Here is a 13,342-nt window from a genome sequence, read left to right on the forward strand (position 1 = left end):
GTCAGATCCCTGGCACAGCAGAAGAAGCAGAACTGAGGTGACATTGCTCTTGGCATGACAAGGTAGGTGTCATTCACTTACTGATGAGCTGTGTCTCTCTCCCACAGTCCGGCTCAAGGCCAGCATCGCAGAGTGGTCGGCACTCCGTGTCCGTAGAGGTTCAGGTGCAACGGCAGCGCCAGGAGGAGCGAGAGAGCTTCCAGCAGGCCCAGCGCCAGTACAGCTCACTGCCAAGGTGAGCCACAGCCTTCCCAGCTTGGACCAGGGTCACCACGAAGTGGGCAGTACAGTCATGCTTAGCTTGGGTGTGGCACCTCTTATCCAAAGTAAACCCCACTAAGAAGGCCAACATATACATACCAAAAGGGAAATTCCCCTCTGTTGGAAAAAAAAGAGAATGTAACGATACTTTTGCTTGTCAGGCTCTAGGGTTCTTGGGTGAATGCTGCTGTGTGCACTTAGGCTCTGTTACAACAGGAAAGAGCACTCTGTGCATGCATCTCTGTGGATGGGTGGCCTCATTCTAATTGCCCTCCGTCTCTGCTGTCACTCTGTATAAAAGTGGAGAGTCCCAGGGGTATTTGGCTCATTAAGTGACAACCAAGCAAGAGAAGCTTATGAGGGGAGAGACCTCTACTCTAGGTGTCCACTGAAAGGACAAGAACTCTTGTCACATCGCTGCCCACATGCATATACACACACTGAAGTTGCTACTATGTTTTCGTCTAAGTCTTCCTCCCAGAAACTATAGTGCAGAGTAAACATTGCAAAACTTGCAGATTTTTCTAACTCCTCTGAACATGTCACCTCTGTGTGACAGCCATTAGATTTTTTTTTCCTCCCAAAGAAAACTTGTGAATTTGAGCCAAAGCAGTTTGAAGCAGGTAAGTGCGTATCTGTGCATTGGCTGATCCGGGTAAAACAAGCTTGCTTCACTTTCTGATAAATGCAAGCTTCTCTAAAGTAATCTCCTTCATGATATCCTCAAGGATCTAGACATTTACAGTGGTTATCCAAGAGGGATATAAGGCAAGCTTCCACAATGGCACGGGGCATTGATGTGCTAACCAGTTAGTTCATCCAGCTGTCTTTTGACATTTGTGAGGCTGTATATCTTTGAAACATTCATCTCATCTTTCAGTGATGGAGGGATTAGCCTAGCCGTTGAGGTCATTTGGCCTACATTGAGTAAGAGGCATTGAGGTTTAAGTCTACACAAGGTTCTTTGGAGATTTCCCATCTTGCCAATAAACAATTCAGAAAAATGAAGGAAATGAATGGCTTTCTCAGAGTCCCAGTGGGTAAGTTCTTCCAACATACTTGAATTCCAGACACACTGACATCCGCCACCACATGACTAGAGCCCATAGCCACCCAGGGATTCCCTTCTGGAATTCATAGTGTCATCAGGTGTGAGTCTCCCTGTGGTGCTCTGAGGCTTGGGACTTTGGAAAGGGCCCTAGTGTGAATTTGCAGCAGAGGCAGCACCATGAGAGTTTATGGAGCGCTACCTCTATCAAACTACCCGTATTAGCCATGTTGCTGGTGTTCTGCCTCAAAGGCAAGCTTGAGGGTGGGATAGGTCTACACACCGGCTGTGGTCCCACCTCCATGGCCACATTACTGAGCCATGACATATCAGACCTCTAGGGACTGTGTTCTAGTTTATATTGGCAGGTTGTTGGTTCATTTATTTCAACTGGGTTTAAGAGTAGTCTTACGAAACAAAGTGCATATCATGAAGGAGAATGCAGCTAAGTAAGAGAGGCAGAAGATGCAGGGGTGAAGATAATATTGAAAGAAGAAAAGCTTGGAGGACCCCTGGTACTTAGGAAGGTGCCCTGGGGCCTCCTGGGCATGTTAATTGGCACATACTCATGTACTTCTTGGTGGACTTCAATATGTCATCTCTGTATTGGGGACAATCACAACATTCTCTTCGCTATTTTGAATGTCCAATTGACCATGACTGTCACCGTTATCTAGTGTGACCATATTTATTCTTCACCCTTCCTTTTTCCTGTAGATCTCTCCCTCTCTCCCTCCCCCTCCCTCTTTCATTTTCTTCCTCAACCTCCCTCTCTTGTAGACCCCTCTCTCTTCCTTTTCCAGGAAACACCTGAAAAAAACAAAGCTTAAGCAAACTTCTGCTCTTGGAAGCACTACAGCTGCTTAAGTGTTGTTCCCACAGTAGACAAACGAACTTTCCTTTCTGGCTGCTTGTACCTTCCTCACTCAAGTAATTTCATTCACTTTAGATACAAGAAAAGCAGGCATCCTAGAGTAAAGGGTTTTGCAAGTTTTAGCAAGAGGGACTGGGGCCCTCAGCCTCATACTCTCTTCTCTTGGAGAATGGCTTCTATGCAAGCCTTGGCATGTTGAGGAAAGGTTAGGCCAGAAAGCCTACCAGCCCTCCCACTCACAGCTGGCTGCTGCTGCAGTGGTATGGGGGCACGTTGATTCTAGCGGGAGGTCAGAGGGATATACAGGCCACCTTTATAAGCAACAGTCAATTCCAAGTTTGGGACATGTTTTGCTCTTGTCAGAGGCACTTGACGTCTGGTGACTCACGCAGACGTGAGCTCAATTGCAGAGTGAAACATAAACTAAAACAAGCAATCAAGACTGCATTGTCTGGGGTAGAGAAGGTGTTTGAATCAGGAGTGTGCGTGAGCCAGCCTAATGTGTAAACTCTATGACATGTAAAGACAGAGCGGGAGTCATGACCACAATTATCAGTGGGAAAACAATTGCCAGCTTGAAGTGCCAGTCTGGAGTAAGGGGGACCCCAGGAAGCCCCTCACTTGGCTCTCAACCAGACTAGCATGTTTTCTTTAATTCCAAAATGAGCTCCTTTCTTTGATGTACTGACTAGTTTTATGTCAACTTGACACCAGGTAGTCATTTTCAATGAGGAAGTTTCAATTGGGGGGAAAGGTCCCTACAAGATTGGCCTGTGGGCAAGCCTGTGGTAATTTTTCTCAGTTGGTGATTGATGTAGAAGTATCCTGCCCACTTGTAAGTGCCACCCCTTGCCTGGTAGTTCTGGGTGCTACAAGAGAGCAGGCTAAGCACACCAGTAAGTACTGTTCCTCCATAGTCTCTGCATCAGCACCTGCCTCTAGGTCCCTGCCCTGACTTCCCTCAGCAGTGAAAGTGTAACCAGAGACTTATAAGCTGAAAGAAACCTTTCCCCAAGCTGTTTATGGTCATGGTGTTTTATCACAGCAGTAGAAGCCCTATCAAAAATATTTGGTATCCAAAGGAAGCTCTCTATCTGAACCTGTGCACTGGCACCACGTAGTACCCATAACATAGCTTTCCTCCCCTTTCCTGCGCTGTGTTCCCTCTTCTTCCTCCCCTGTGGTGACTGTATCTGTTGTATGACTGCTCTCCCATACATCTCTTGCTTTGCACCAGCCATGGCACCCTAGTGTTTTCTCCCACCAGAGCTATTAAATCCACATATGTTTGTCTCTCTTCATCTCTGTCTCCCTCATCTTGGTGGAAAAGACCTTGTCTTGTGACTTTGTCTCAAGTTCCTTACATGGTGACAGAAGTAGTTATAACCAGTGGGAAGCAGTTAGTACCTAGCTGAGTGTGCTGGTAAGATGCCCAGGGTGCCACACCAAGCTGACAGAGGTATGACTGTGAACAAATCCCATGAGAGCACATAGGTGGATGCAGTTGCTGTGGTCTTTTTGAATGACCATGGGCAGGATATACAACTGTTCGTGGAGTTGACTGTCATTGGGCACCAGCTCTTGGATCCTAACCTTGTCTCCTCAAGGGAGGGATAGTTAACAGTGTACTTCCTACTTCTTATCCTTGGTCCCCAAAGTGGCCATCATCCCTCTCTACCCTAAATCCTGAAGCTAATATTAGACACTGACTTGCTCTCTAGATCCCATAAGTCATTTGAAAAGAGCCAGTCTCTTTTCTGAGCAATCTACACATGGCGGTTCACTGATTTCTCCCCAGAACCTCATACAACCACAGCCCTTCAGTCAGATGAGATGTTTTGGGCCTGGAGGACACATCTCGTTCAGGACACCCCATGGCCAAATGACAGTTCAGAATCTGAATCTCTGTGGTCCTAAGCTGTTCTTTTCTATGCCAGGTATTTGGATATTTAAGTTCTAATGTAGGAGTGTGTGTGTGTGTGTGTGTGTTATAATATTGTTGACTCTTCAGAACATTCAAATGCTGGTCCCTCTGATGTATTCTCTTTCTCTCTTCTTTCTCTTCCTCCCTCCCTCTCTCTCCTTTTCATTCCTCCTTTCTTTTTTTCCTCCCGCCACCTTTACCCCTTCCATGCATACAGCAGGCACATGTTTATGTGTGTGCGTGGTGCACAGACATATGTGTCCATGCCTCTGGAGGCCAAAGGACAATCTCAGTTAACCTTGGTCAGATACCATCAGTCTTACTTCCTGAGACAAATGTCTCTCACTGGACCTAGAGATCATTGGTTAGGTGAGGATGGCTGGCCAGTGAGTCCCAAAGATTTTTCTGTCTCCAAGCACTGGGATTGCAAGTATGAGCAGTCACGCGTGGCCTTTTACATGAGTTCTGGGAGATTTAACTCAGGTCTTTGTGCTTCCAGAATGAGCACTTTTGCCACTGAGCCATTTCCTCAGCCTTCTAAATAAGAAACACTGTCTCCCTTTCTTCCTTTCTTCCTTTCTTACATTGACTCATCGCTAATTCTTTCCTAATGGAGAGTATATGGACCCCAATAGCTTCCTCATCAAGGAAAGTAAGAAAGGTATGTGTGTGTGTGTGTGTATGTGTGTGTGTGTGTTCATGTTCCCCATACCCTATTTCAAACCTTAGGAATTTCTTGCTTTATTTTGTACTCATGTACTCATTAATCCGAAGCAAACTTGAGCTACAAAACAATTTTTACCCCCACAATATCTTCTCCTCCATCCCCAACAACCCTGACTGAATTTTCACAAATTTCCAGTGTGACTGTAGCTTACCTTTCTATGCAGAGAACATGCAGGGTCAGGGAGGAAGGTAGCTAGGTATATAATATCAGGAAGTCATGGCTGAAGTGATGACATCATCCATCTGTCACATCTCTGATAGGATTAGTTTGTGATTTTTTTTTAAAGCAAAGACAATCAGTGCTTCAAGCAAAGGAACTTACTCTGTCCCATCTGAGGATTGCGCTGTGGCTCCCATGAGGAGAGCCAGATGGGGGCTACTGTTCTCAGTGGATCACAGAGCCAGCAGTAACTGAGAGCTTAGTTTGTTTCCATCTGCAGTGTCTCCCCTAACTATAATTTCAGCCATGTGGAAAATGGGCAGGTTCTACCCTGGATGATGTTACCAGCATTCCAGAACATTCAAATGCTGATCACTCCGTTCCTATGGGAGACATGGTGGCCTCCCATGGTCTCCTGACAAATGTGGAGTGTTGTGTGTGCTAATGCAAGAGGCTGGTGCCAGCAGGCTTTTACTTACTGCCTTCAGACGACTTTTGTGGTGATAAATGGAGCAATAATCCATTTTCTTTATGACTGTCACCTCCCCTCCCTCTTCTATTTTCAAGGAGGAAAAATAGGGCATGTCTTCCTTCCTGGCACAAAATTGTTAGGCTTTATCAAAGGCAATCTTATTGTAAATTCATAGAAGTATCTAGACCTTGGTAGTAAATTAAAGATGTTTCAGAATCGTGTTTTCTGAAAAAACATAGCCATTCCCTCGAAGAAGTAGTAGAATGTGAAGTTTCTGTATGGCGTTGCTTTGCCTCCCTATTCTGGGGTGATAGGAAGTGAATTATCTAAGCTGAGATGTGGAAAAAGATAGTGTTTCTACACAGGAAGCTGTGTAACCCTGACCTGTGTCAGTTACTAATACATAGGGCTGGAGAGAGCCAAGCTGAAGATTGTAGGGTCTTCCTGTTGCATTGTTTGCTTTGTTTTGTTCGTGATTTGTTATTGTTTTGAGACAGTCCCTAGCCACCCAGGCTAGTCTTGAACTTTTGATCCTCCTGCCTCTGCTTCACAGAGTCTGGAATTATAAGCATGCAGTGCAAACCCTGGTTTATGTGATACTGGGGATGGAGCCTAGGCCTTCTGTATGCTAGGCCAGTGCCTCTGCAGCTGAGCTGGCTCAGATCTCTGCCTGCTGTACTTTCTCTTTCTCTGAGTTCTGTGGCCTATCCCACAAGCTGCCTTATGACAGAATGATGTCCCAATCTCTGGGAAATGCAAGCGAGCAGCACACACCATTTTCTGACATCCCTGCAGCAGCTAGACCCACTGCTCATGAGGGCAGCTTAGGCCTGGACCATAACACTAAAGTGAGCAGCAATTATTACAAAGTTAGATGCTGCTTATACACATGTGTCTGTGCCCACACTGCAGGGGACCTGGTTGCCCCGAGATAGACAGAGAGGGCGCCTCAAGCTTGGAGAAGCACCTGTTTCTGACTATCTGCTGAGTCTGCCTCTGTCTTTCCTTCGGTTACCTTTGGTCACTTAGCAGAAACTCGGGACTGGCTGAGGACAATCAGGTTTTGTTTTGTTTTTTATTCCTGCTTTTTTTTGTTGTTGTTGTTGTTGTTGTTTTGAGGTTTTTGGTTTTGTTTTGGTTGGCTGGTTTTTGTGGTGTGGCTGCATGTTCAGCGCAGGTGCATGTTTGTGAGTGCCCATGAATCCAGAGGGCACTCTTACGTGTCATTCCTCAGGAACTATCTACCTTGGTTTTTTGTTTTGTTGGTTTTTTTTTGTTTGTTTGTTTGTTTTGTATAAGTTAGGGTTTCTTGACAGTCTGGAGCTTACCAAGTAGGCTAGTTTAGCATGCCAGCAAGCCCCTGGGGTAGATCTGTCTCTCCCCCCAGAGCTGAAGTTACAAACGTGCTATCTCACACAGCTTTTTCGCACGTGCACTGTGAACTGAACTCAGATCATTATGCTAGAGCAACACTATGCTCTAACAGTCCAGGTATTGCCATCTTCCCAAGCTCTGATAGCCAATCTGAGACCTCCAGCCCCCACCACGATACCTGGTGGGTGCCCAGGTTGTGACAATATTTGCTAAAGCCTGGGGATCCATCTCCCTCTCATCCCTGACTGACTTCTCTTCTTTATCAATAGACAAAGCAGGAAGAACCCCAGCTCCATATCACAGGATTCCTGGGAACAGAACTACGCCCCCGGTGAAGGCTTCCAGAGTGCCAAGGAGAACCCCAGGTATTCCAGTTACCAGGGCTCAAGGAACGGCTACCTAGGCGGGCATGGCTTCAATGCCAGGGTCATGCTGGAAACCCAGGAGCTTCTCCGACAGGAGCAGAGGCGGAAAGAGCAGCAGCTGAAGAAGCAGCCACCATCTGACGGAGTCAGAGGGCCCTTCCGGCAAGATGTCCCCCCATCCCCATCTCAGGTGGCCAGGCTGAACAGACTGCAGACACCCGAGAAAGGGCGGCCCTTCTACTCCTGAGCCCCAGGAAGGATGGCAGCATTTTGTGTCATGCAATAAAGGACATTTCCCCGTGAAGACTTGTGCTCCTGGAGTTTTTAAAAAGCCTTCGGCGGTACTACAGAACACTTCTGTTGCTGGTATCAGTGCCTTTAAGCAGCACAAGCAAAGAAATGGAAGGCCTTAATGTCTTTGCCACTGTGTCTCTCTCGTGGAAGGACCCCGCCTCTGCCCCACCCCAATCTCAAGTTCAAGACATCAACTATTGCTTCTCTGCAGTACCAGAAACCTCAGCTCCGTGCCTAAGATGCCAGGGGACATTATAGCTTCATCTTAGAGGGTGACACTGAGGCTGTGGGTGTTGCTGACACTCATTTCCCTCTGGACGTGACATCTCAGTCTCTGGAAGTGATTGCAGTGTGCAGCAGAATGAGGGCTTTCTGCAACTTTGCAGCAGGGTTACCCCTGTACTCCCACTCAGTCTGGGGTTCCCTTTCTTGCCTCAGATCCTTGGAGCACGAAGGTTCTAGGGTGGTAGTGAAGAAGCTAAGCCATACACCAGTGCCCTTTGGTTATGGGGAGAAGGGTACTTTCCAACTGCCTTATAAACTCCACTTCCCAGATCACAATGATTCTAGTCTGTGTTTATAAATACACATGTTCAGTCATGTTCATGACACTTGGGAACAAAGGACATGGGAGTGGCCCATGTGTATGCACCCTGAGGGAAGATTCTCTGGAGCAGCTTAGGCCAGTCTCTTCAGTCCTTATTTTTCGTCATTTGTGTCACCATAGGTTGGCAAGGAAGGCACAGAGTGGGACAAGGAAAACAGTCACTTTGGATTCTGAGAATCAATCTCAATACAGCCTTTGAGGTTGGAGTCAGTATTTGTCTATACCCTTGTACTGCATCCCTTCCTGGTGAGGCCTCATTACTAAGTAATTCTGCCATTTATCATTAAGACAAATAAGAGCCATCCCCAGTTGAGAGCATTTTGATGTCCCTCTGAGCACCAGGAGTCACATTTTTGACATGCCTGTGTCAGGAGGCCCTCCATGTTCCCGCTGTTCATCTGTTGGTCTGAACATCCTGTATCATAAACCAGGGCTGGGTTGCTAAAGTGCCTGCGAATCTCGATATGAAAAAAAAAAAAAACTTGAGAAAAAAAGCTCAGAGTACCATGTATTAACAAAAAGAGAAAGAAAAAGACGAGTATTGATATGCCTATTTTTTTTTTTACTGGCACATTGTATTTTTTGTGTAGACTTGTTTTTAGAAAGTAATGCCAGTGTCCACAGGCACTGTGTCTCTCTGCATTTGTGTTTAATGGCTTTATCTGTTAATGACTTTCAGTGGTGTTTAAGTGGTGTTTCCAGTGTAAGTAAGCGTGGTGACCTTGGGCGGCAGTGGCTTTCTCATGGCCTTCCTAAGCTGTGAGGGACAGCTGTCCCCTGTCCCTGTACATATAAGACTTCTAATAAAAGACATATTTCTTCCTGTTCTTTGCAATGTCTCTAGTTTTCCTGTCAAACCCCCTCCTAACTGTTTATTATCAGACTTTCTCATTTTTTTCATATTTAATGAAAGTGGAAAGTTCCTTCCTATCCATGCAAATGCAGGATGAAGTGAAGAAGTGTTTGACCAGCTAAGGACAGGGAGGGGTGGGAAGGACTGGAGCCCCCTTTTTCTTTTAAATTTTTATATTTTTTTATTTGATTAATATTAATAACATCATTTCTCCCTCCTTCCTTTAGCTCCTCCCATGCCCCCTACTCCCTTTGAAATTTATGGTCTCTTATTCTTTATTATGGTTATATATATATACATACATATATATGCAAATAAATATATAAATGGAGCCATTTATTAATAAGGATTGTGGAAGACCTGGAGAGCCCAAAGGAGCCCCTGGGAGGTATGGGCTAAAGAACTTAAATAAAGAGAAGAGGTCATACAGAGTACCACATATGTCCACTGCTTTCTTTGGTGATCTTGGCCAAAGACTCTTATTGAGACAAGGTAGACAATGAAAGATGACTAACTACCTCCCCATGGGCAGTAACTAACACCTCCTCTTGTGGGCTGTGAACCCCTTTATGGACAAAGTTCTTTTTGTCTGTACCCTGCCCTCTCTGTATCTGAACAAGAGATTTTCAGGTGACTGATAAAAGAGGTGACATCACAGCCCTAACTGTGACCCTTCAACCAGCTGACAGACAGGTGACATCACAGCCCTAACTGTGGCCCTTCAACCAGCTGACAGACAGGTGACATCACAGCCCTAACTGTGACCCTTCAACCAGCTGACAGACAGGTGACATCACAGCCCTAACTGTGGCCCTCCAACCAGCTGACAGGTGACATCACAGCCCTAACTGTGGCCCACCAGCCACCTGACAGGTGACCTCAAGATCCTCCAGCCAGCTCCCCCATGCCTGGAGTTTCGCTTGAAAGAACAAACACCTGCTGTCTACACAGTAGCAGGCACAATCACATAGTACAGTGCACCTGTGACTCAGTGTTTGTGCATTTGCTATACTTCCATGTCATCCTGTAAGTCCTCAGAGCTCACACACACACACATGCACACAGAGTCAAAGGTCAAAGCAGGCGTGGCATGATTCCCACTTTTGTTTACACTCACAGGAAAGCATGCCACTAAACCATTGGGGACCACCTGGACTAACAGAAGTCCTCTCCTTTGGAAAGCGTGTATCAGAAAAAAAGGTATCTGTAGAATGCTGCGTTTCTATTTTAGTTTCCCAGCTTCTCTTTTGAAAAAGGTTTCTCCAATGATGACACATGAAGTAAAGAGATAATCTTCTCTTCTTACTTCAGAGACAGGATATCATCTTAATAAGGCAGCTAACAAGAGCATTCACAGGTCAAAGAGTGGGAATGTAGGAGGGGCAGCTTTAATGAAGAATCACCTTCAGCTCTGAGTAATGACTAGATCAAAAGCACGCTGGATTAAAGTGACTTTAAAAAATCATGTGAGGGTATAATTCTGAACACAAGCTTTCTTTCTTTTTAAAAGCAAGGGGCTAATAGTCACCCTCAAAGTTCCTGGGTAAAAGCAAGGCTAGCATTGCCCTCCATATAGAAGACACTGTTTTCCCCATTAGATGGTTTCCTGTCTGTGCTTCTCACACACAAACACACACATATAGCACATAAAGACTCACCACACACTACATATACATACACAGCATATACCACATAGACACACACACACACACATATACAGACATAGCATATACACACCACACACATACTACATACACATACACAGCACACATCTTGCACACATCACTCACACACACACACACAATCTCACTCACACACACATACCATGTGCACATGCACAAATTGCATTCAGCTATAAATGATCCATTTTCCTTTTCTGATTTGCATTTTACTGCAAGCTCTACCCTTAGCTCTGGGGCAGGAGCAACTTATCATGGAGATGAATGACATCATACTCCCACTACCACCACAGAGAGCTCTGAAGATCCCTGTTCTTACAGCTCCTCTACTGCTCCTAAGATCGATTAAATGTATGGAAAACAGCCTTTCTGTAAATGGTTGACAATTCATCTCACACCATTGCTGACTTCCAAAAGCCTTTTACAGTTTGGTCCCGGTGGAGCTGTGGGTGTCTCCTCACTAGCCACAGCCTCACTGTGGCCTCCTGGAGCAGTACTGAGGCCTGCTACAAGGCTTCTATGAAGCATTTTATGAGGTAAATGTTTCAAGTACAACTTTGAAGGAAGCGTGGCTTAGGGTGCAGTGGATCGCTAGCCACAGGTGGGAGGGACTGTATATTGTATTCTGCAAGTGTCAAGGAGATAGACAACAAGAATATCAGAACCAGCCTGATCTTGCCCAGTGGCCTGGTTTTAGGGTTCAGCTTGTTTTCATTCAGCCAATGGGTGGAAACAGCAGCACCACAGTCTCCTAATTTTCAAATGCAAACCCTAACTTTGGTTTACCATTGGAACACAAAGGTTTCATCGAAAGCAAAAGATCTCCACCTATTCTTGGGGGTGATTCCCGCTACTCCTAAGACTGGAGGATTGATCACAGTTTGAAGGCCTTCCTACACAACTGAGACCTTGTCTCCTGACAAAGATGACAAAGAGTCAGGAATGCCGGACAATGCATGTGAATTCCTGGGTTCCATCCCCAGCACATAGAGGTAGGGAAAAATTGTTTGTAAAAAGTTGTATGTTCTTATTTAATGGCTACTGTGCTTTGTATTTAAACTAAACAACAGAAAGTCTGAAGAGATCTAAAGTTAGCGATACCTTTTTAGTGGGCTGGGAATACCTGCCTAGCTGTGCAAAGCCCTGCCTGGGTTCAACTCCCAGTACAACATAATTCAAGAAAATTAATTTGATTGATTCTAATACTATCCACATGTACTTAAAAATTATATATGTAAAACGTGCGTGAACACGCTGGCATGCATACACATAATGGCCCCTTTTCACGTTGTCCCATATTTAAAATGTTTGCTTCTTACTGAAAATTTTGAGAAGTCACTATGGAGCTCACAACATGTTAAGGATAAATCAGGCTCCTCACTTGTGGTTTTCAGTCTTGTTAATAAAATAACTTAGAGGAAAGCTCAATGACAATTTCATTTGAGTTTAAAAGAAAAAAATCCCCAAAGCAGCGAACTGTGAACCTCGGCAGCTGCCTGAAGTAGAGGAAGAGAGGAAGCTGTGCCATTTGAGTCAGGTCGGATTGAAGGTCAGCCACATGATAAAGAGGCACCCACTTGGCAAAAAGGGAGGGAGGGGAACTTCGGAGAAGGAGGAAAGAGGCCAAAAGTACCAGACGAAGCATGCTGTGTGTGATACAGGAAGAGAAAAACAGGAAAGAACACTTCTCTGAGTAATTCAGAAGAAGGCAGACTTATAAAGTAGTCTAAGGTCTTGTAAGCAACTCCTCCTGAACACTCTACAATGTTCACTGACGATGGAGATTCTGGGAAGAAAAACCTCATATTAAAGGTATAATTTCCCCTCTGACCCTTTTAGCTTGGCTTCAAGTGGTGCTGCCTCCCTGAAGGGTGGTCCTTTAGCCAGATGAATCAGCTAACCAACTACCACGCCAGATCCTCGGGATCTGAAGGAAATAGTTTTACTTTAATGGGCCTTAGCTGCTACTGAGACACGTTGACCTCAAGTCAGGCTCTGCTTCTGTCCCTTATTAGTGACTAGAGGTTCTCTCCATGGCTCCAGCATGTCAGCATTTATGACTAAGAGACCAGAAAGAATCACTTCCTCTTAAAAGGAATAGCTCCCAGCACAAAAAGAATAAGAGGCAGCTTATTCTAGAGGCAAATACAAACGACCATGGCCAGGAAACATAGATTAGATTACCTCAAATACCATTTGTTCCAAATGAAGAGACAAAAGCAGTCATAAATCAAAAAAAAAAAAAAAAAAAAAAATCTTAGTGGAAACATTAGCTAGGCGGGCTACAGGAAAATGGTGGAAATCTCAGCTACGGGCCACAGATTTTGCTGCCATCACTCTTAGTGTGGAAGCTGATGGGAGCAAAGAACCTGTTCATATATATCTAATCCTGAGGATGCTGAGTGTCACATAGGTGAGCAACAATGGCTATTTACAGGCTGACACAAGTTCCAACACACCAATGACCACAGTAGAATGTTTAGTGTAGGTGTGAGGTTTTGTTTGTTTGTTTGTTTCCTGGGAACTCCAGGGAGCTTCCAAGTCAGGCTATTTAATGATGAGAAACTAAAGACTCACAGGAAATTGGAAACAACAAACACGTGGTTTTTTTTTTTTTTTTTTTTTTCTGGAAAGCAAGTGGACACAGCCCCAGGGAAGCAGAACGTGGCCAAGCACAGGGCTGGCATAACAGAAGGCAGTCCCAG

General features: G+C 45.1%; 1 protein-coding gene across 1 annotated transcript in view; it reads left to right on the forward strand.

Annotated features, from left to right (window-relative positions):
• The window catches only part of PARD3 (par-3 family cell polarity regulator), a 509,642-nt gene extending 500,755 nt beyond the window's left edge, over positions 1-8,887 (forward strand). Inside the window, 2 exon segments of the mRNA XM_080936664.1 lie at positions 108-235; positions 7,109-8,887. Of these exon segments, the coding sequence (XP_080792790.1) occupies positions 108-235; positions 7,109-7,451 (471 nt within the window). The 3' untranslated portion in view covers positions 7,452-8,887.
• The last annotated feature ends 4,455 nt before the right edge of the window (positions 8,888-13,342 follow it).

The sequence above is a fragment of the Micromys minutus genome (genome assembly GCF_963924665.1).
Source record: "Micromys minutus genome assembly, chromosome: 24".
Lineage (NCBI taxonomy): Eukaryota > Metazoa > Chordata > Mammalia > Rodentia > Muridae > Micromys > Micromys minutus.